This window comes from Octodon degus, unplaced genomic scaffold, assembly GCF_000260255.1.
Source record: "Octodon degus isolate 3935 unplaced genomic scaffold, OctDeg1.0 scaffold00007, whole genome shotgun sequence".
Taxonomy (NCBI): Eukaryota; Metazoa; Chordata; class Mammalia; order Rodentia; family Octodontidae; genus Octodon; species Octodon degus.
In genome coordinates, this window is record NW_004524583.1 from 14844821 (window position 1) to 14866745 (window position 21925).

General features: G+C 39.4%; 1 protein-coding gene across 8 annotated transcripts in view; it reads right to left on the reverse strand.

The window, feature by feature from the left end:
* Positions 1–617: 617 nt before the first annotated feature.
* Mpp5 (membrane palmitoylated protein 5) overlaps positions 618–21925 on the reverse strand; it is a 113055-nt gene continuing 91747 nt past the window's right edge. For all 8 annotated transcript variants that reach the window (XM_023702769.1, XM_023702789.1, XM_023702781.1 and 5 more), the window contains 7 exons: positions 18550–18733; positions 17468–17539; positions 15056–15127; positions 11385–11552; positions 10605–10807; positions 8703–8813; positions 618–2883 (listed from right to left, as the gene is read on the reverse strand). In XM_023702769.1, coding sequence (XP_023558537.1) covers positions 2707–2883; positions 8703–8813; positions 10605–10807; positions 11385–11552; positions 15056–15127; positions 17468–17539; positions 18550–18733 — 987 coding nt within the window. In that variant the 3' untranslated portion in view covers positions 618–2706. The remainder of the gene's footprint in view (positions 2884–8702; positions 8814–10604; positions 10808–11384; positions 11553–15055; positions 15128–17467; positions 17540–18549; positions 18734–21925) is intronic.

Below are 21925 nucleotides of genomic sequence, written 5' to 3' on the forward strand. Positions count from 1 at the left end.
CAGCCAAGAGCAGCTTAACATGGAATGAGTGCAGCAGTCTCTGGCAGGCACTTGGGAGAATGGTCACTTGTGTGGAAATTCTCAATGGAAGTGGACTAAACACAACCAGAGAAAGTATTCAGTGGATTTTATTTGAAATATAATTTTTAAATTTTTACAATACAGTGTACACTATGACATTTCAAAATAAGTATAGATATAGGGTAAGAGTACAAATGGGGATTAATAACAGATGTCAGAATGGTTACCTTTATTAAGGCTAAATCCCTGGTTTACATTTTCTACACACATTCACAAAATTACATTCAAATCATTCCTTATCAATAATTATTCCTTAGGCCATGAAAAAAGGAAAAAAAATCCAGACATCAATTTTCATAGAAAGCAAATCTGGATTGATCTAAATACTATATTCTTCCATTTGTTCTGACTCGTGAAAATGTAGGAAATGAAGATACTTCCTTACTTGGATTCCTTGAGTACAACTCACTAACTATTGGGTTAAGTGGTTAAGACCTTAACACTGCAGTTTCCAAGCAGAACCACAGAGGGACGGGTAGAACCGGCCAGGGAAGCTGCCCAGCTAGATGGATAGCAGGTCTTTCCCCCATATTTGCCCCCCCCCCCATATTTGGACATCAACACAGCTTGCACTTTCACTTTCTTTAGGGGCTGTGTTGAACATAAGCACATTTGTATCAGTAGGATTTACAAACTGACACATAAACATTTCTATCCTTCCACCGCTGAAGAAGGCTACCAGGTGTCATGACCTTACAGTTCCTAGAAGTGTAGGATTTGTCCATGAAAGCCATGTGCCTGTCTTCATAGGACACAGCCCTACCGGTGGTCCTAAGTTAGCAGGTGGCACAATAGCCACTCACATGAAAACCTTGCGTGAACCTAACAGAAAGTGTAAGTATTGAAAATAGTTACAAGATGCAATTCACAAAACTCCGCTGTCAGCCACAGACTACTTTTCATTGCTGAGAAAGTAAACTGCAGAAAACTGGAAAGATTAAGTGCTAAGTATACTCCTTGGTTTTCAAGGCTAAAAATGGGTTCAGTCCTTATATTTCTTCTGCTGCAGGCTGGAGTGTTTCAGACTTGAGGAGAGGGTAGGCACAGCATTCCTTTCCTCCACCCGTAAATGTTTCTAGAGAACATTACCTTGAAAATACTTCCAAATAAGACACACTGCCCGGTCAAATAAAGAGGCCATGCAAACTTGAACAGAAAAGGCAACAAACGCAAACTACATTTGTTTCAATAAAATTCTGTAGAAGAGAAAAAAATCAACTATATACATGATACCAGACACACTACTCATTAAATAACAATTGCTTGTGTTAAATTACATGATAAGTCAGTACTATTCCAGTGTTTAGCTTTGGTTAGAGGAAATGTAGCTAAAGTCATAAAAATAAAGGCATTCACATTTGAGGTTGTTCGTCACAAATCCCACTGTCCTTAAAGGCCTGAAAAGACTACAAATTGATTTTCCATGCCAATTACAAATTTAAAGCTATGGTTATAGAGACAGTACAAAAACCATATTTTAACAAGCTATTGCATTCTAGTCATAAAGCAGATCTTGTTAGGAGAAAAACCTATTTTTATATACTTAATAACTTTTGTCTCCAATTTCTTTTCCTAAAATGTTCAAATGACTTTAAGAGCTTTCCTTCAGCTCTCAAAAAGTCAGTTGTCATACTATTCCCCTAGAGTGTGTGTGTGTATGTGTGTGTGTAATTTCATTCCAATGTTGAATCAATGACCATTTGTTGATATATTAAATATTAGTACACAATACAGCAGCTATGTTCAACAGAATTCCAGTTACTCACCTGTGTAGTAGTTATAAATACTGTGGTCACATGTAAAAATGCAAAAACTGTCAGATGTGCTATGTCCTGCCACGCATGTAAAAATCTATCTGCATCATGAAGAATCCAGGTACCTTCTATGTTCCATTGTAGTATTCAGATCAGAAAAAGGAAGCAAGGCTATCAAATCACTTGCAAACATCTCACAAAGTTTAGGATATTTTGTACACATTTACTACACTGGAGTCTGCTGAGTGGTGGTCTGATTCACAAAGTTAGAGCTCAAAAAAACCTGAGACTGCTAATGGAACTTCTGCTTGATTCTGAGTTAGAAGGCATACACATGAATTGAAGCCTTATCAAGTAGCTCCAAACCAAAGTGACAACATCTGTTGTCTTTCTCCAGGAAGTCCTTTTGATGGCTAACCTAGTCTCCTACTCAAACACTATTTTGCCCAGTGCACAGAAGCACAGCCCCCCCGTATTCCCATGGAGTCATTTAAGTTAAAGTGTTAAATAATGTCAATCTATGTAAGCCACGGAGTACTGTGTATGTACATACGACTTTTTCACAGGAGTATGATCAAACAAAAGATTTAGCTGATTAATAAAGTTTTAGCAGGATAAAATGGGCCCTGTCTGTTGAAAGTTTCCATTTTAAATCCCTAAAGGAGGCAAGAGTCCCTAAAGCCATGTGTGGAGCATGAAGAACGCCCACAACTGCTCATGAGACTTTCTTCTCACAAGTTCAAGAGATCTAAGCAGTCTGCACCCCACTCCACTGCCCTCCTTCCTGCCCTCCACCTCACTGAAGCCTCAGCTGCTTTCCTATGGCAGTTTGCCAAAACAAGTCTGCTCCAGCCACCGCATGGCTGTTCCTTCACCTCAGCCAGGTGGATGGCACCCACTGAGGTTCTGTGTCAAGTTTGTTAATTAATCGAAGCAATTCCTGATAGGCTTTATCAAGATCTGAATTCACAATGGCCGTATCGAAGTAGTGGCCATTGTTCTGTTCCATCTCTCTAGTCTTCTCGATGATTTCTCTTAACTCTTCAGGCTGCAAAGAGAAAATAAAAATTGTGAGGGAATTCCTACCTTATCCAAACATAGGATGAGTAAGGCAGTGTTATGGTTTGTGTGTAGCTGTCCCCTTAAAAGCCTCATGCAGTTAGGGGGCAGCTTTTGGAGTTCGTGAGTGACTCTTGATCCAATGCTGGGATTGCAGGTGTGAGCGCTACACCCTGGCCCTGGGGTGGATAATATGCATTACAGTGTAAGGAGGGGAGAGAGGCTGGGAGCTGCTGGGCCTCTGCCTTGAAGCCAGCTGAGTGTGGAATGAAACCTTTATTAACTGTGAGCCAAATAAACCTTTCCTGCCTTAATTCTGGGTGTTGAGTATTTTGTCCTAGTGATGAGTGAAAAGTGAGATAGGCAGTTCAAGACAAAGACTATCCTTACATTGCTTTTTGTTTCTCAAAATACTCAACTGCTACAGCTCCTTTTATTTATGGGTATAGGGTCTTGCTATGCAACTCAGACTCAGTGATCCTCCTGTCTTTGCCTCCCTAGCCTTGGGTTTATAGGCATGTGCCACCATGCACAGTTTCAGTGGCCAGCATGGTATACCTGTGGTTCCAGGGCCAGCATGGCATGTGGTACCAGGGATTAAACTGGGGTCCTGGTGCTTGCCAGGCAGGCACTTAGGCTGCCAAGCTATCTCCCCAGCCTCTCCGTTCCTTTTAGATTATAAAGCACAGCCTGTTACTTTGATTTTCCTACAAACATTTCCTTTCAAACATTACAGGGTACCATAACCTCTTCCTAAAAACATCTATTAGATAGTCAACCTTTCTGGTTGAGGAAAGGGCTCAAGGCAGCCCGACTCCTGGCTCCTATAAACAGAGAGGGACTCCCTGTAGGTCTCTAGCCGAGTTAGCGGGAACATTACAGGAAAAGAGGAGGATAGATAGAACGGTTTCTCTTTTTCTAAGAAAATCTTGCTCAAAATCCAAAACCTAATATACACTGGGGCATGGGGTGTGGAGGATATGCTGCAAACACTGAATTACTGCTGTTTTCAATACTGAAGGAACATCTTCAAGATGCCAAAGGTCCCAAGACAGACTTTAGAGCTCTATACAGAGCAGACTATTTATTAAAATACTGTGTGCTGGAAAGTGCTGCTAAGTATGAGCAAGCAGGGAGCAAGGCTATGCACAAGACTGATCCAGAACCCTCTGCCATCAGGCAGATGAGTCCAAGAACCTGATGCTGCTCCCAAATCACCCTGGCACTGAAGATAACACAAGGGGAATGTTACAAAAAGTCACATCAGGGCCAGGGAGATGGATCAGGGGATTATGTGCTTCCCTGGCAAGCGCAAGGGCCTGAGTTCAATCCCTAGTTCAAAAAAAAAAAAAAAAAAAAATCACATCAATACTATACTGAGCTCACAATTTATATCATTTGGCATTCTGCAACAGAACAAAAACATGAAAAACACAAGCACTTGTCCTGAGGCAGCTCCTTGTGCAGTGCTCTACTTTTCATTCTGGAATGCTGTGCCTATGAACATAGCACACACAGTCCTTTGTTCCCCAACAGGGACTCCGCCACTGCAACTGAACACACTGTGACAGTTCTGCTAAATTTTATTCCCACTTAAAGCTCGAGATTCGCTTTATTATATTCAAAGCATTATTTCCCTGAATGCCAAATGTACTTATCTGAACTTACTAGTAAGTTATAATCCATGACAAATATGACACACAATGCTTTATCTCAAATATTTTGGAACTACAATGCCTATAGTCCAAAATGACCATCAGTTCATAGTCAAGCACCCATTCTCAAATCATGCAGAAAAGCTACAGCACTTACTACTTTCTTAGTACAATTCATCCAATTAAACTGTTTTTACTCAGTACCCTTTTAAGTGAGAAAGTACAAAGCAGTGCTCCCTTCAGCAGCAGCTGCACTGATGGATGGCACAGCTAAGATTTAAAAAAAAAATGGGGCATGGTGGCAGTGGTATATAACCCCAGCAGGAGGACTGCTGTAGTTCAAGGCCAGCCTGGACTAGTGAGACCTTGTCTCAAAAAAACAAAAACAAAAACAAGTGGACTAAAAGAAAAACCAGATATACCACCCTCCCTCTAATCAAACAATGTATAATACATATCTTTACAGATGTGCTTGGAATGTTTATAAAGACAGAACAGAGAGACTGTTACAAGGCTCAACTCAATTTTTAAAAGATGGTATCTGTCAGCATCTATTTTCTGGCCATAACGGAACTGTAAATCACAAAGTTATTTCTTAATATCCCCTAGTAGGTAGAAATTAAATAACATACTTCTAAACAAACATGGGATAAATAAGAAACTGACAAGGGGAATAGAAACAATTTCTAATACAATGAATATATTTCAAAACTTATGGATGTGGGGCCAGGGAGATAAGATAGCTCAGCAGCAGAAGTGTCTACCTGACAAGTGTAAGGTGCCAAGTTTGATTCTTGGTACCACAAAAACAAACAAACAAACAAACCCCAAGATGCAAATAAAGAACTGCTTACTTCAAAAAGAATGGTTTAAAATTTAAGCTTTCATCTTTAGGAACTAGAAATGCAAATTAAAGTCACAGTAAGTATACTAATAAAAATATGTACCATCATGCCTTATTCCTTTTTTTCTTCTTCTTCTTTTTGGTCTAAGATAGGGTTTTACTATGCAGTTCAGGCTGGCCTTGAACTGCCAGCAATCCTCTGGTCTCAGCCTCTGGATTGCTGGGATTACAGGTTGCACCACCTCACCCAGCCTTCACTCTTTTTTTTTTTTTTTTTTTTTTTTTTTTTTTTTTAGGCAAGAGTCTACAGGGTGTTCATGGCCTCACGACTAGATTGGACACCTAGTGATCGGCCTGTTTACAGCCTCCCAAGAGCTGGGATTACAGGCGCATGCCACGCCCAGTCTCAATTGCCATCTCAGCATGCCTCGGGGGCAGGGCTGGCAGAGCAGTCCTGAAGATTGAACTCCTGGCCCCTGTGCCTGCTTGTAGGCATGTTAATCTGCTGAGCTATTTGGCCAGTCCTATTGCCTGTTTTTGGAGACTTACAATAAAGCTACACAAGGGGCCGGGGAGATGGCTCAGTAAAATAAGCACTTCCCTGGTAAGTTCAAGGGCCTGAGTTCAATCCCCAGTTTTGCCAAAAAAAACCAAACCAAAACAAAACAAAACAAAAAAAACCCACTACACAGCTGAGTACAGTGACACATGTCTATAATCCCAGGACTCTGGGAGGTAGACAGGATGGTGGCAAGCAGGAGCCCAACCTAGGCAACTTGGCAAGACCTTGTCTCAAGATTGGAAAAAGGGAGAAGGGGCCCCTCAGGATATAGCTCAATGTAAAGGCCTTGGGTTCACTCTCCAGTGCCAAAGGGAGGACCACTGTAGTTCAAGGCCAGCCTGAACTAGTGAGCCCTTTTATGAAAAAAAATTAAAATACAAGTGGACTAAAAGAAACAACCAGATATATCACCCTCCCTCTAAGCAAAGAATGTATAATACATATTTTTACAGGAGTGTGTGGAATTTTGGGGGGGGGGGGCTCAGGATATAGCTCAATATAAAGGCCTTGGGTTCACTCTCCAGTGCCCCAAGCAAAACAAAACAGAACAAAAATTTTTATAAGAATTTTTAAAAGAAAGCCAATTCAATTCTTAAATGAGAAGGCTTAAGACATTTCACAAAAGAATATGCTCAAATGAGAATATGAGAAAATAAGGTCCAGCCAAATAGCTCAGCGGATTACAGTGTCTGCATAGCAGGTGCAGGGGCCAGGGGTTTGATCCCCACTGCCATTCTGGCCCCACCCTCGGGGCCGGCTGAGATGGCAATTGAGACTGGGCGTGGCATGTGCCTGTGATCCCAGCTTTTGGGAGGCTGTAAAAAGGTGGATCACTATGAGTCTGATCTAGTAGTGAGACTCTGAACACCTTGTAGACCCTTCCCTAAAATTAAAAAAAAAAAAAAAAAACCTAAAAAATTAACTTTAGTCATCAGGAAAATACAAATAAAATAATAGTCTCTTCCTCTTTTTCTGGTACTGGGAATCAAACTCATGACACTGAGCTTGCCAGGCAGGTGCTGTGCAACTGAACTATATCCCTGGCTCAGGAAAATACAAATAAAAATCATAAGGATAACACTTTACATCTATTGGAATGGCTAAAAATTTGCATGCTGACAACAGCAAAAGTCGATAAGGATAAAGACTATTGAAATCATCACACATTGGTGGCAGGAGTGTAAAATGGCACACTTTTAAAAAGTTAAACAGTTTTTATTGTAGTTAAAACACATATATCTCATATGCAGCAATTTTTCTTTTATGTATGTGTCCAGTTTTAATCATGCTAGCTCAAAACTGGAAACAAGTCAAGTGTTTTCAACTAGAGAATGGATAAAAAAAATTGGATATAATTTGTTTGTCTTTCCTCAGAGGACTGTTATCTAGAATATGCAAAGAACTAAAGAGTTGGAGAGATAGCGTAGCAGCATAAGCACCTGCTTGGCAAGCTCAAGGTCCTGAGTTTGATCTCTGGTACTGTATGCTGTGCCAGCCACCAAAACCGGCCATTGTGGCACATACCTGTAATCCCAGCACTGAGGAGGCTGAGGCAAGAAGATCACTATGAGTCTGAACTATGTTTTGAGACCCGGTATTGAAAGAATACAAAAAAATAAAAATAAAAAATAAAAAATAAATTAAAAACAGAAAGATTGAGTAAAGAACTAAAAAGAAATTAAAGACTCCTCAAATGAAAGACCCAATTTAAAAAATGAACAATATGAAGTGAGTAGTCTCAATCTAGGTCAGTGTGCCCCGAGGGAAGGAACAGCACGGCATACCAGGGATCGAACCCTGGTCACTGCATCTGCCTAAGCAGGCACTTTAATCCACTGAGCTATCTGGCCAGCCCTCATTTTACAATTTAAAGTCAATACTTTCTGATTAATATATTTGTATATTATCACTCACTAAATTATCAATAATTTTTAGGATAACAAGAACTATTTTTTTTATTTTTATTTTTAATTTTTTTTTATGTGTGTATGTGTGTGTGTGTGGCCAGCTCAGCCCACCAGGGGGCGGGGCTGGCTGGCATGTGGTGCTGGGGGATTGAACCGCGGTCCCTGTGCTTTGCTAAGCTTGTTCTAAGTAGGTGCTTTAGACCACTGAGCCATCTCACCAGCCCCAACATGAACTATTTTAACAGAACAAATATAATTTTAAAAACTTTTTCTTGTAGAAGTTTCGATGAAAAACCCTCAGCTCTAACGTCTACCACTGTAGACTACTAAAGAGAAATGTAGGTAATTCCTGAGTTTGCTGAACACATTGTAGTGGGTTTGGTCCACACGATTCCTTTCCAAGTGTTACAAGATGCACGTGAAAATAAAGATTTACAGAACCTCAGAGATTACCACACATTTGGAGTTGACAACAGGAAAGAGTGTCTCGCTGCTTCAGAGGGCAACTTGGGGCAAGTGATAGTACTTTTAAAGAAGAATCAGTTTGAAAAGTGAAGATGATATACTTTTTTTTTTTTTAATTTTTATTTATTTGGTACAGGGTCTTGCTATGCAGCTCAGACTCGTAGTGATCCTCCTGTCTCAGCCTCACCCGGGCTGTCTCACTCCTCCACAGTGTGCTGGTGGTTCAGGGGCCGGTATGTGGCACTGGGGATCGAACCCAGGTCCTTGTGCTCACCAGGCAGTCACTTAGACTGCTGAGCTATCTCCCCAGCCCATGATGTACTTTTTAAACATGGTGACTAAAAATGAAATGATACAATAACGTGACAACGTTACCTTTGGATTCTTGCCCTCTTTGGCCAGTAAGGCCCGAAGTCTTTCTTGGGAAGGGGGTGCAATGAAGATAATATATGGTTTCAAATCTGAATTCCGGAGGGTTTTCAAAGACTGTCAATAAAGATAACCAGATTTTAAAAATAATTTTTATCATCCTTGGAACATAATAAAGTCATTTAAAAAATATTGCCAATTAATGTTTCTAAATATCTTCATAACTACTATTCACAACAATGTAAGATCATTTCAGTAACTGCTAAGATGACACAACTATAATTCATATATATTACCTTGCTCTTTTAAGTAATGAAATATAAGTAACATGCACAATAACTATGTGATGCTAAAGAGATTGTATACAGATTGTAATCATATTAAAATCCATTTTGGAGGAATTGGAATCAAGGTAATTACCCTATTGCCAGGCTTAAGTAAAATCAGAGACAAAAACTTCACATACAAATGCCAAAGAAAATTCTGGAAAAGAACATCCAAGAAAACAAGATTGTCTGAATTAATAGCTATGGTTTTCACTTTCTCTTCATCATTGTGTTACTGTATATCCTCACACTGAAGTCCTTTACCTAAAGGGAGATTATGTGTAGGGACATGTCCTTTTCTATCTAAAAACATTAAGAGTAATTTGCTGAATTACTCTGAGTTCTTTGGTAAAATCTGTTCTTCCAAGTAAAAAAGAATTCTAAAGGAATAAAAACATTCATACATCTCATAGATCACACATTTATAATAAAAATAGTAATCATACTGTCTTCACTGAAATTGCAGAGCCTATTTACTATTTTAGGATAGCTATTTTAGAATCTGTTCTCCTCTTTAATAACGACCACTGACTATGAAACCTGAGTTGGTATCAGCAACATTCTACCAATTTAAGGAAAATTGTGTGAAATTGGAAAAAAAAAAAAAAAGTAATTTCTACTTTTACTCTCCTTACATAGAAACTCAAGACAAAGTTACATTGGTCAGTTTCTTCTTAGTCAAATAACTGAAATTGAGGTTTTATTATTTACATAAAAATCTAAGTATTCATTGTGACACTTATTAATAATTGAACACAGGCATTTAAAACCTTAAAAATAACTTGTAAATTTTTTTATTTGTCTTAGATCAGAATCAGAAAAGGCAATTTTTAATAGTCTTAAAACATCTAGAGGGGGCCGGGGAGATGGCTCAGTGGAATAAGCGCTTCCCTGGTAAGTGCAAGGGCCTGAGTTCAATCCCTGGTTCCGCCAAAAAAAGAAAAACAAAACAAAAACACCTACAAATATTGTCAATATCATAGTATAATGTACGTTTCAGAAATATACATATGTAAAATGAAAAATATTTTAGCAGCCTACTGAATTTTATTTAGCAAATTATTGGGAAAAGTGTGAGAACTTAATGAAGCTCTGTTGTTCTTGGAATAAAAGTTTCTGCTAGATTACTTTCCAACACATGTGTTATTATAGCTTGTGTCTAGACACCCCCCCCCCCCAAAGCCTCATGCAGTCACAGGGGAGCTTTTCAGAGATGGCTGGATACAGAGTGTGTGGTGCTGGGATCAAGGAGGTATAAGGACTAAGTCAGTCCACTGACTGGTTTGGTATAGTTCTGGCTAAGATCAGGGTGTGAGTGCTCCATCCACCCTAGGCCAGGAGCCTGCATAAACTGTGCGTGGGAGGCTAATGTGCTCCCCGCACCAGCTTGCTGTGGACTGCTGCTCCTCTGTGATGCACCTTTCTGCCTAAGAGCCAGCCAACTACAGTTTGAAAGCTTTCTGACGTGAGCCAAATAACCTTTTCTCTTTTAACTTTGGGTGTCACATATTTTTTTTTCAGCAATGAGAAAAGTAAGATACCTTGTTAAATTCAACATCCTACAGCAAAATTCTAGCTTTACCTGTGTACGAAGACTTAAAAGACATATTTTGCCTGAGTTGATCACTTGCCGTACAGAGTCTATACTGGTTCCATACAAATTTTTCTCAAATTCTCCATGTTCAATAAACTTTCCAGCTGCTATATCGGCCTCAAATGCTTGCCGTGAAACAAAGTGGTAATCTCTACCAGCTACTTCATGGTCTCGCCTACTCCGAGTGGTATCTGGGCAAATAAAAATCATACAAAAATAACAGAATCAGAGTGAGGAGGGTGGATAATTTGTCTAGTTAGGAAAAACTTTTATTTTGTGACACAGATTAGGAAATTATGATCTGAAGAAATGTTCAGAGCCCAAGTGTTTAACACTGATCTTTTACAGTGAGAGGTGAAGAATGTGTTTTAGCATTTTGTTAAATTAATTTCTTTTGATTTTATGCTTAAAGTTACTTCACTTTACATTTAAAACGCTACCACCCACCTTTTCCTAAAGCTTATTATTTCCCTCTGATTTGGTACTGTACGTTAACATAGAACTTCTGTTTGAAGACATCAGGTATAGATTTGTAGTTTCAATATTAGTTTGAAAAACAAAGAACCAGGAGCTGATTTCCTATTGAGCAGGGAACTGTAAGGGGCCCAATGGGAAAAAAATATGTTTCTCAAGAACTATCTGTAATAAAAAACTGTCAAAATACTTAAAATTCTTTCACTGACACCAGTTTCAGTGAGATGGGTAAAAAGTGAATTCTGAGGCAGAAAACTGCAAAACACAAGAAAATGGGAGTGTGTCCAAGCTTACGAGGAACTGCAGATGCGAAGCGCTCCTTCTCTTTATTCATGAGCCTCTGGCGCAATTCATTCTGGCCACAATTCTGCGGCCCAATCAAGATTATTGGTCTTTTTCTATTTGCTGGCTGATGATAAAGGGACATTTCCTCATAAGTTAGGATCTCTTCATTGTCATAATCTTTGGGAAAGAAAAAATTTAAGCCCTTTAGACAGAATTACTGCCACATCCTAAAGATATAAATACCTATAGATTCCCCCCAACACTGGAAAGAAGCACAATTCATTATTAAAATGCTTTTTAAAAAATGTATTTAGTACACAGTCTTACAGGGTCTCACTACACAGATTAGTCTCACAGTGATCTTACAGTCCTCCTGTTTTCAGTCTCCCAAGCACTGGGATTACAGGCATGTGCCACCATGCCCAGTCTCAATGAGTCCAGGGGCAGGGCCTACACAGCCCTCCTGGGATCAGACCCCAGTCCCTATGCCTGCCTAAGCAGGTGCTTTAGTCCACAGGGCTATCTGGCCGGCCCACTTAACTTTTTTTTTAAAAAAATGCCTAAGTTAATAAACAGTACTATACCATGAGCATGTACTTTTGTCACTATAATTCTTACCAGGGTACTATGAAAATGAATCAGAGAACAATATATTAATCATCCTAGAAAATTTTTATTGTGTATCTTGTTTCACAGAGTTGGAACATCTGATTATAATTATACTGATTCTTATAAAAAAAATAGTTTGGAGTAAATATTCTGACAGAGGGTACAATACCAGGAGATAACCTAGTAAGGTTACATATCACTTTTAGAAAGTACAGACATTAATACTTTACTAACCCAGAGTCATGATTTAAGATGATGGGGGTGTAACATTCCTAAAGCCCATAATTGAGGTGACACCAGAGCTGATAAGTGGTAAAAATAAAGGCAGACAACCTGCAGCGTGTATGGTCCCCACTCAGATTATGTCTGTCATACTTGGCTATAAATTCCACAAGGGCAAAGTTGTCTTAGTCTGGCCAGTGCTCAGCAACATTTGATACAGAGTATGAGCCCAAACTACATGTGTTTAAATTCTAGCTCAGCTCTTTGTTAGCTTGGAAGAATTTAAACCACCACTTTAATATCTAAATTTGAATATATTAATCTATAAGCTCCTACCACGGAATAGATACTATTTTTCAATTTGGTTTCAGTACTGGGGATTGAGCCTAGGACCTGTCCACTGAGTTACATCTGCAGCACCACTTCCCAAATACATGTATGTATGTATGTATTTATGTATGCACTTATGTAATCCTGTAGTACATGTTTTTTGAAACAAGGTCTCACGTAGTTCAGGCTGGCCGTGCATTCACTGTGTAACCCAGGCTGGCCTCGAACTTGGGGCAATCTTCCTTCCTCAGCGTTCAGTGCTAGGATTATAGGCACATGCCACCATGAATAACAAATACAGACTGGGTACGGAGGCATGCGCCTGTAATCCCAGCACTTGGGAGGCTATACACAGGAGGATCACTATGAGTTTGATCTATGCAGTGAGACCCTGTAGACCCTGCAAACCCCGCCCTAAAATACAAAAACAAAAAAACACCCAAATATATGTCTTCATTTCTCACAATGTTCTTCTCTACTCTGAATTTCATCTAACATGTACAACTAGATTTTTCTTTTTAATGTATTTGGTATAGGGTCTCACTACGCAGCTCAAACTCATAGTGATCCTCCTGTTTTCAACCACCCCAGTGCTGGGATTACAGGTGTGCATCACCATGCCCAGTCTCAATGGCCAGTGTGGCATGTTGTGCCAGGGATTGAACCCTGGTCTCTGCGCTTGCCTAAGCAGGCACTTAGTCCACTGAGCTGTCTCACCAGGTCTACAACTAGATTGTTGTAATACTCTATTGTTATGTATCTGCTGGCTTCATATTTGCCAAGTTTTCTATAGCATTCCAGCTCTTTGAGCTGGACCAATTAATTTTAGTCTGTCTCAAAGAATAAAGAGGTATTATTATTACAAACGATAGAGGGTAAAAGTAAAAACCCATTCAATTCTAACTGTATAACTTTCCAATTACCATTACAGAATGTCTTAGAAAAAAATTATTAAATTGAATCTCAGCATTAGCATGGCATGGGATACTTCAATAATTTGTAATATTTTATTTTCATTAATTTTTGGTGATACAAAATATTTCACATTCTTAAGATTATAAACTCTGTAAATTGTATAAAAAGGAGCTCCTCTGTATCATTATTTGGCTTGTTTCTAACATGAACCAAAGTCAGACACACAGGAAGACAACCAAGAAGGTAATGAAAACAGATATCAGGTTGAGTTTATTAAAAACAAGTGGAAAAGACAAGTGGAACAGACAACAGGTACCAAATGTAAGGGCAACAACAATCATTTGGCTCTAGCAGGTTATCAGTCAGAAGCACAAGCCCAGGGCTATCAGAGCTTTTGATTTTAACAGAAGTTACTTTAAAATTTTTTGATCTTAGCTATCAAAATGAAACAAAAACATTCCTCTGTGCCTGACTTAGTTTAAATAGTGGGCTCGGGGCTGGAGAGATGGCTCAGTGGTCTAAAGCACCTACTTGGAACAAGCTTGGCAAAGCACAGGGACCGCGGTTCAATCCCCCAGCACCACATGCCAGCCAGCCCTGCCCCACGGTGGGCTGAGCTGGCCACACACACACACACACACACACACACACACACAATAAATGTAAAAAAATTAAAAAAAAATACAACTTTAAAAAAAAATAGTGGGCTCTGTGGAATGAATGGTCTCTATGATATGAGCTATTTATTATAATAGAAATATCAATGTTTTACTTCAAACAACTATTTTATAAGAATTTGTTAGAGGGGGCTGGTGAGATGGCTCAGTGGCCTAAAACACCTACTTAGAATAAGCTTAGCGAAGCACAGGGACCGCAGTTCAATCCCCCAGCACCACATGCCAGCCAGCCCCGCCCCCTGGTGGGCTGAGCTGCCCCCCCATAAATAAATAAAATTAAAAAAAAAAAAAAAGAGTTTGTTAGAGGGGCTGGGGAGATAGCTCAGTAGAATAAGTGCTTGCCTGGCAAGCACAGGATCCTGAGTTTAATCCCCGGTACCGCCAAAAAAAAAAAAAAAAAAAAAAAAAATTTGTTAGAAGTAAATAATTTTTCATATAATTTAAACAGAAACATTATAAGAAACCATCAGTGTAACACTAAAAATGCTAAATAGTTTACCTCTTATACCATTTTTTCTAGAACTTAACAAACACTGTGCTACTCACAGAACTCCAAAAGAAAATAACTTCCTCCTTTTTAAAAAAATATTTATTTATTTATTTATTTATTTATTTATTTATTTATTTAGTGTGTGGCCAGTTCAGCCCACCAGGGGGGTGGGGCTGGCTGGCATGTGGTGCTGGGGGATTGAACCGCAGTCCCTGTGCTTTGCTTAGCTTAGCTTGTTCTAAGTAGGTGCTTTAGACCACTGAGCCATCTCACCAGCCCCAGAAAATAACTTCTAACAAATGCCTTTCCTATGTACATGTATTATATTTAAACTAAAAAAAGAACTAGAAAGAATTTCCTAAAAATAACAGATTTCAGTATCAAACTTAGGAATCCTTTCAGATACAACTACAGCTATGCCTAAGAGTAGAACTTACCATCATTTTTATTAGCATTATATAAAACCTTTTTCCTTTTCTTTTTATTCTTCTTTGCACACCATAATTTTCCTGAAATCATAAATAAGTGTAAATATTATAATTTGTTTCATTAAACAAATCTACCTATTTAAAACTCAAATTGTTTTTAAATTTAAAAATTTAAACATTTATACTGTCATAGAAATATTTTCTTGGTATTTATAATAATTTTCCATTAATTACACATTTTGTTAATGTTAAGCCCATCCCAAAAGATCATCTGATTTAAATGACATTCTGCAAATAATAAAATGATGAAACAGACTAATGAATACCAGGGTTTAGTGGGTGAAATCTGTCATAAAAGGATGACATGAGGAACTCTGATGTGGATGTTCTGTGTCTTGGCTGTTCTATCAATATCAATAATCAATAACCTGATTATAACATTGTGCTGTAGGCCAGGTTAAAGATTTTCAATGATGTAAGTGTGGATCAGAACCATCCAGGAGCTTTTAAGCCCCCCTTCCCTCCCGCCCCCAGTAGAGAGAAAGGTAGTGTCTGCAACTATTTTCAAAAGACTGTTGACCAAAATGGTTCTCTGCTCATGTGTATCTCGTGGTCCCAGGACACACGGCTCTTAGAGAAATTAGACGAGGGAGGGTAAACAGGAGGGTTCGGTTTTAGAAGTAGGGCAGAATGAAGGAATCATCTGGAGAGAAACTACAGGATACTCCTCAACAGGCCATTGTAATTATACAGACAAGAATGATGTAGAGGTGTGCTTTGGTGTTAGCTGTGGGATCAGAGATCTGCTTGTCAGGTTCATGTAATGAAATGGAACTTAACTTCTCTAAGAAGTTAGCTTAATAATGAACATAACCCCCTAAAGGACACAGCTGGATAAAGGATATGTGCACCTCTAGGTCTAAGACAAAATGATAACATGCTCTTGCTTTCCAAAACTAGCAGGTGTCCCTGCCACAAGACAGCATAACTGTTCCTAGTGATCCATGTCCTCTCTGAGGCTCCACAAGGATGCCACAAGGACTTCATCATCAGCCTTATCTACCCTTTCCCCCATATTTTCCATCTACTCTTCTAGGAGGAACACAGATCTAAAATCCCTCATCTAGACAGCCTGCCAAAAAATGCTTCTCCTCTCATCTTGGCCCAACTTACTTGCCTGGAGCCTGATGGAAAACTTGGGCAGGACAAGGACAAAAAGGGCCACTCTGTTGTGAACTCTCTGGCCATAGCTTCTCACTAGGAAGCAGGCACCTAATAGCAGGAGAATTGAAAACAAGAAGCAAATGTGTGCCCCAAGTTCCTTTAGGTGTGACAGCTTGGGGTCTCTGGATGAGTTCACAGAGCAATGCCTAAAAGAGGAGAATGGAACAGAGGTGACTTTGCCAAGGGGATTGTCCTCTGCCTGCACTACCAGGTAAGGGGCAGCAAGAGCAGAGAAAATGGGAATACAGTTCTGGACAGCATCCAGAAAGCTCACTCTTCAGAACATCAAACCAGATGGATTGTAATACTCTGTAGTGGCAATGTTTTAGGCTCCTTTTGCAGGCAGATGAAACCTCCATTTCACTGATAAATATAGCCTCTGTTTCATTTGCTTGCTTATCTACTAGATCACTGTCCTATTTTACTATCTCTCCAATTCCACCCTTGTACAATGTTCAACTTTTCCTTCCTACCAAGATATAGTAGCTGTAAACAGGGTGGCTTGGACCCATGACAATACCCTAAGTGGAATCTTTTCAAGATGGTGAAGATGAAAATGGCTGCCACAGGAAGCCACTGCCACAGGAAGTCACTGCCTTTGAAAAGGTTGTAAGTACAGCTCACAAGGGGCTGGGAAGATAGCTCAGTAGAATAAGTGCTTGCTTCACAAGCTCAAGGTCTTGAGTTCAATCCCTGTTACCACACAGAAAGTACGTAAGTAAGAAAGAATGAACGAATGAACGAACAGCACACAGTAGGCAGTCCATTAAGTGTATTTTGAATGCAAAATTTCTTAGGTTTCCACGTGTGTTTTATATCACATTCATGTATACTTTTCTCCAGACATTCTTCTCAGGAAAACATTTCTTACTGATGATCTTCAAAAGTGAAAGAACTGATAAAAGTTCATTTCAGGAATGCCATGCTTTACGGCTTGCAAGTAAATCTGTTTCTGGAGAAGCAGAAGGAGCCAGGAGGACAGGGTGGGTTGTCTGTCCCTTCACCTGGCAGATGCTTCTGTCTGAATCTACACATTAATTCTTCAATCCTTCTTTACCCTCCTAAAAAGTTTGGTTCCTTTATTGCCCTTTTCATAACATATCTTTACCAAAAGTTCTAAATAATATGCAAATTTAAGTACAGTTCTAGATCAAAACCCAAGAAACTTCTAATTGATGTCAAGTAGTAGTATCTGACCTGATTTTTCTGGCTCCTTATCTTCTTCTATAGTTTGCTTCATGGCTTCCCTTTGCTGCTGGAAGCTCTTCCCTTAAATGCAGGAAGAAAAAAACATTTAAGATAAAAGGATAAAGTATTCTCTAATCAAAGGGAAAACACTAGAAGTAATTCTTCATATATATATTTCTCTTCTGCCTGAGGATAATGTCAGTTGTGATATATTAAACCTCCAAATGTTGACTCCACTCAACCAATCGATAAGTATTACTCAACTATAAATCACCTAGTATAAATAAACCATTATTAGAAAAAAAAATTTTTTTAGTATTTTATTGAGAAAGAAATAGCATTAAGACAGTTTCCAAACAGGTTAGTAGGACAGTTACAATAATTAATACATCTCATATTGTTGTCTTCGTAGTAGTTATTCATAGTACAAGGTGAGTATCAGAAAATTCAACAGTTCAACTTTTAAAATATTTTCATCAAAGTTTTATTTGTAGAAAGTACTATACTAGATCTTACACTGGTTCTGGTCACCTAGAATCATGTCATGTAAATTACATCAATTCTAGGCATTAACTTTTCAAAGCAGCATATGTGCATTCATCCCCTTATGACTGTGAGACACTATGCAACATATCACAAGCACTTACTACTTGTAATCCTTCCTTTTGTTTGAATTTATGTATAAGTAGTAATGACTACACTCCCCTTTAAGTTGCCAATGATACAGTACATGAAAACATGTTTTTCCCTGGTTATGATTTTAATAGAGGAATTGACCATCTTCTTTTTAGCCCTCTCTCATAACAATGACTCTTTGTCTCTTTTTTTGGTACTAGGATTGAACCCAAACCCTTCGGAAAGCTAAGCACATGCTCTACCACTGAATAGCCCTCTCCTTAAATGTTCTGTACTAGTATTATGAACTCTCAGCTAGGCATGGTATCTACATCAGCAATCCTAGAATTCGTGAGGCTGAGGAAGGAGGAGTGCAAGTTTAAGGCCGCCTGGTATACATAGTGAGACCCCTAGTCTTAAGAACAAAAATAAAAACAAAATCAATACTATATGCTTTCTACTATGTTATCGCTTACCTGGAACCAGCCCAGCAAGGGGCTGATTATCTTCATCCCCCTCCCTGTAGGCCTGCCACCAGTTTGGGTCTTCTTGACTGATCACATGAAGTATATCCCCTTTCTGAAAGGACAGACCTAACTCTCGACATGGAACATAAGGGTCATCTGAAGGATCATAGTCAAAATGAGCTTTAACATGGATCTAAAAGACAAACAGAAAAACAAAAACAATAAAATGGCAACACAAAATATTTTCAAATGTTATGATTTTTCATTGGTGCAAAGAAATTAATTTTGAAAGTTGGTCACTTAACAGTATTTGGGAGCAGTATTTGCTCAGGCTTATCTGTTGTCTTTCCTCTGTTGATTCAAACAAGTACACTAGTGTCTAAACTACTATGTTGTTAGCTAACACAGGGGTACAATGGCTTGAGATGCTGAAGAAACACAACAATCTGACCTGCAGAACAGTGGGCACTGCAATGGAGTAAGTAATTGATAAACCACTGACACCAGAAAACTCCAAATTAAGTAAGTAATTACTTTATGGCACTGGAATCAAACTCAGGGCCTCACCTTTGCAAGCAGGTGTTGCACCAATGAGCTATATGCCAGGCCCCAAACTCCAATTTTATTTATTTATTTTTTTTAACATTTATTTAGTGTGTGTGTGTGTGTGTGTGTGTGTGTGTGTGGCCAGCTCAGCCCACCAGGGGGCGGGGCTGGCTGGCATGTGGTGCTGGGGACCGAACCGCGGTCCCTGTGCTTTGCCAAGCTTGTTCCAAGTAGGTGCTTTAGACCACTGAGCCATCTCTCCAGCCCCCAAACTCCAATTTTAAACATTACTTCTTATGTAAGCAGAAAAGTGTCATTGTCACAGCCTCGTGAGCCCAATGTCAGCATAATGGAACCTTCTAAAGGTTCATGAAACAAGAACATCTGAATTGCTAAAATGATCTAACTTAAGATTTTAATCAATTTCTGTTTGTATACCACAAGGCTTACCAAGTAGGCTTGGAAGTCTATAAGAAACCTACCTTTAGCTAACACCTATATGCAAAGAGTGTTATTGCTCCACACAGACAAAACTGCAGATTTGGGCTCAAAGAGCCAGCAATAAATTAGGTCTAAAAAGTTTATAAACTTTTTAGTTTCCTAAACTAACTACAGGAAACTGTGGTAGCTAATGCCTGTAATGCCAGCACTCATAAAGCTGAGGCAGGAGGATTGTTGTGAATTCAAGACCAGCCTGGGCTACAAAGTGAGCTTAAGGTCAGCCTGAACTACACAGTGAGACCCTGTCTCAAAAAGACAAAAAAACCCAAAAAACAAAAAACCAAAAAAAAAAAAAAATAATAATAACTATACCTGTGAGTCCATTTCTCTTTCTTATTAATACATGTTTGTAGTACCTAATGTTTACAATCCTCATGTGGAGCAGGTGCATGGCCAGAACACATCTTCATTCCTTTGCTCATGCCCTTTTCTGGCTTCCCTCCCCACTTATATCTCTTTTAATTTATTTTTTATGTATTTAGTACAGGGTCTACAGGGTCTCACTGTACAGATCAGATTCACAGTGATCCTCCTGTTTTCAGCTTCCCAAGCACTGGAATTATAGGCGCACTACCATGCCCAGTCTTGATCGCGTCTCAGCGCACCCCAGGGGTGGGGCTGGCACACATGGGGATGGAACCCCAGTCTCCTAGCACTTAGCTTGCCTAAGCAGGCACTTTATAGTCCAGTGAGCTATCTGGCTGGCCCTCCCCCTCATATCTCTTGATCCCCTTCTCATTTGAGAAAGATTTATCTCCCTACTTCCTGTTATCTTTTTATTTTGCTCTTTATTTGTAATTTGTGAGTACATTTCTTTTTTTTTTTTTTAAATTTATTTATTTGTGTGTGTGTGTGTATGTGTGTGTGTGTGGCCACTCATCCCACCAGGGAGCGGGGCTGGCTGGCATGTGGTGCTGGGGGATTGAACTGTGGTCCCTGTGCTTTGCTAAGCTTGTTCTAAGTAGGTGCTTTAGACCACTGAGCCATCTCACCAGCCCTGTGAGTATATTTCTAACCAAGCACTGCTTCCCTTTTTTTTTTTTTTTTTTGGAGGGAGGGGTTTGTTTGTCTACATGTAGCCAGGCTTCTCTGAACTCATTTTATTTTGCTTTGAGATAGGGTCTTGCTATGCAGTGCAGGCTGGCTTTGAACTCACAGCAATCCTCCTGCCTCAGCCTCCATGTCTAGCCATGCCCTTGAACTTGTAATCTTTTAGGATTGCAGGCCTGCACCACCTTAACAGGCTCTGTTGCTTTTTCTAAAAACCATAAACATGGCTATGTATCACTAAGAGTCACCTCAGATAACTCAGCATCTCCCTCTTTTGTTTTTTCTTTTAGGTTTTCCTATCTTCCTTCCTTCCTTCCTTCCTTCCTTCCTTCCTTCCTTCCTTCCTTCCTTCCTTCCTTTCCTTCCTTCCTTTTAGTGGTACTCGGGACCGAACTCAGGACCTTCTGCTTGCTAGGTAGGCACTTATGAGCTGAACTATATTCCCAGCCCTTCAGGGTCTCATTTAAGCACATGAAACACTGGCAAAATGATGGACTATATGATAGATATCTCCATTATATGAAACTCTGAATCCCAATGAAGCAACAGTTTCTTTCAGAAATATGGTTGAAGGTATCACTGAAATTATTTCATTTCTAAGGAAAATTTTATTAATTACTATAAATAGAAAAAGAGAAAAATCCTCTATACACAAACAGTAAAACTAAGGTTAAAAGATGACCCAGTTAAAAATGTAAAATACTGGGGCTGTGGAAATAGCTCAGCAGTCTAAGCACCTGCCTAGGGAAGTACAAGGGCCCGAATTCAATCCCCAGCACCACACGTCATACCATGCCCTGCTCTGGGCATGCCAAGCCACCAAGACTGGACATGGTGGCACACACCTGTAATCCCAGTACTTGGGAGGCTGACAATAGGAGGATCACTTTAAGTCCGAGCTGCATAGTGAGACTCTGTACCAAAAACATATATACAAATAAATAAATAAAAGTAAAGTACTGCAGCTGGATGTGGGAGCACATATTGGTAATCACAGCTACTCAGGAGGATCAAAATTCAAGCCCAGGCCCTAAATTTGAGACTGTGCAACTTACTAAAACTCTGTCCCAAAATAAAATGGAAGCAGCAGCAAGAGGGATGTGGAGGTAGAGTGGCACAGTGCCTGCCTAGTACATATGAGGGCCTGGGGAAGAAAGTGAAACAGCTAAGCAATAGGACTCAAATTAATCCAGGGGTAACTTTACATTGATGTATTTTCACAGGTACAAAAATATCCATATAATCATACGGTGAATTTTCATGAACTGAATTCATCTGTATAACCAGC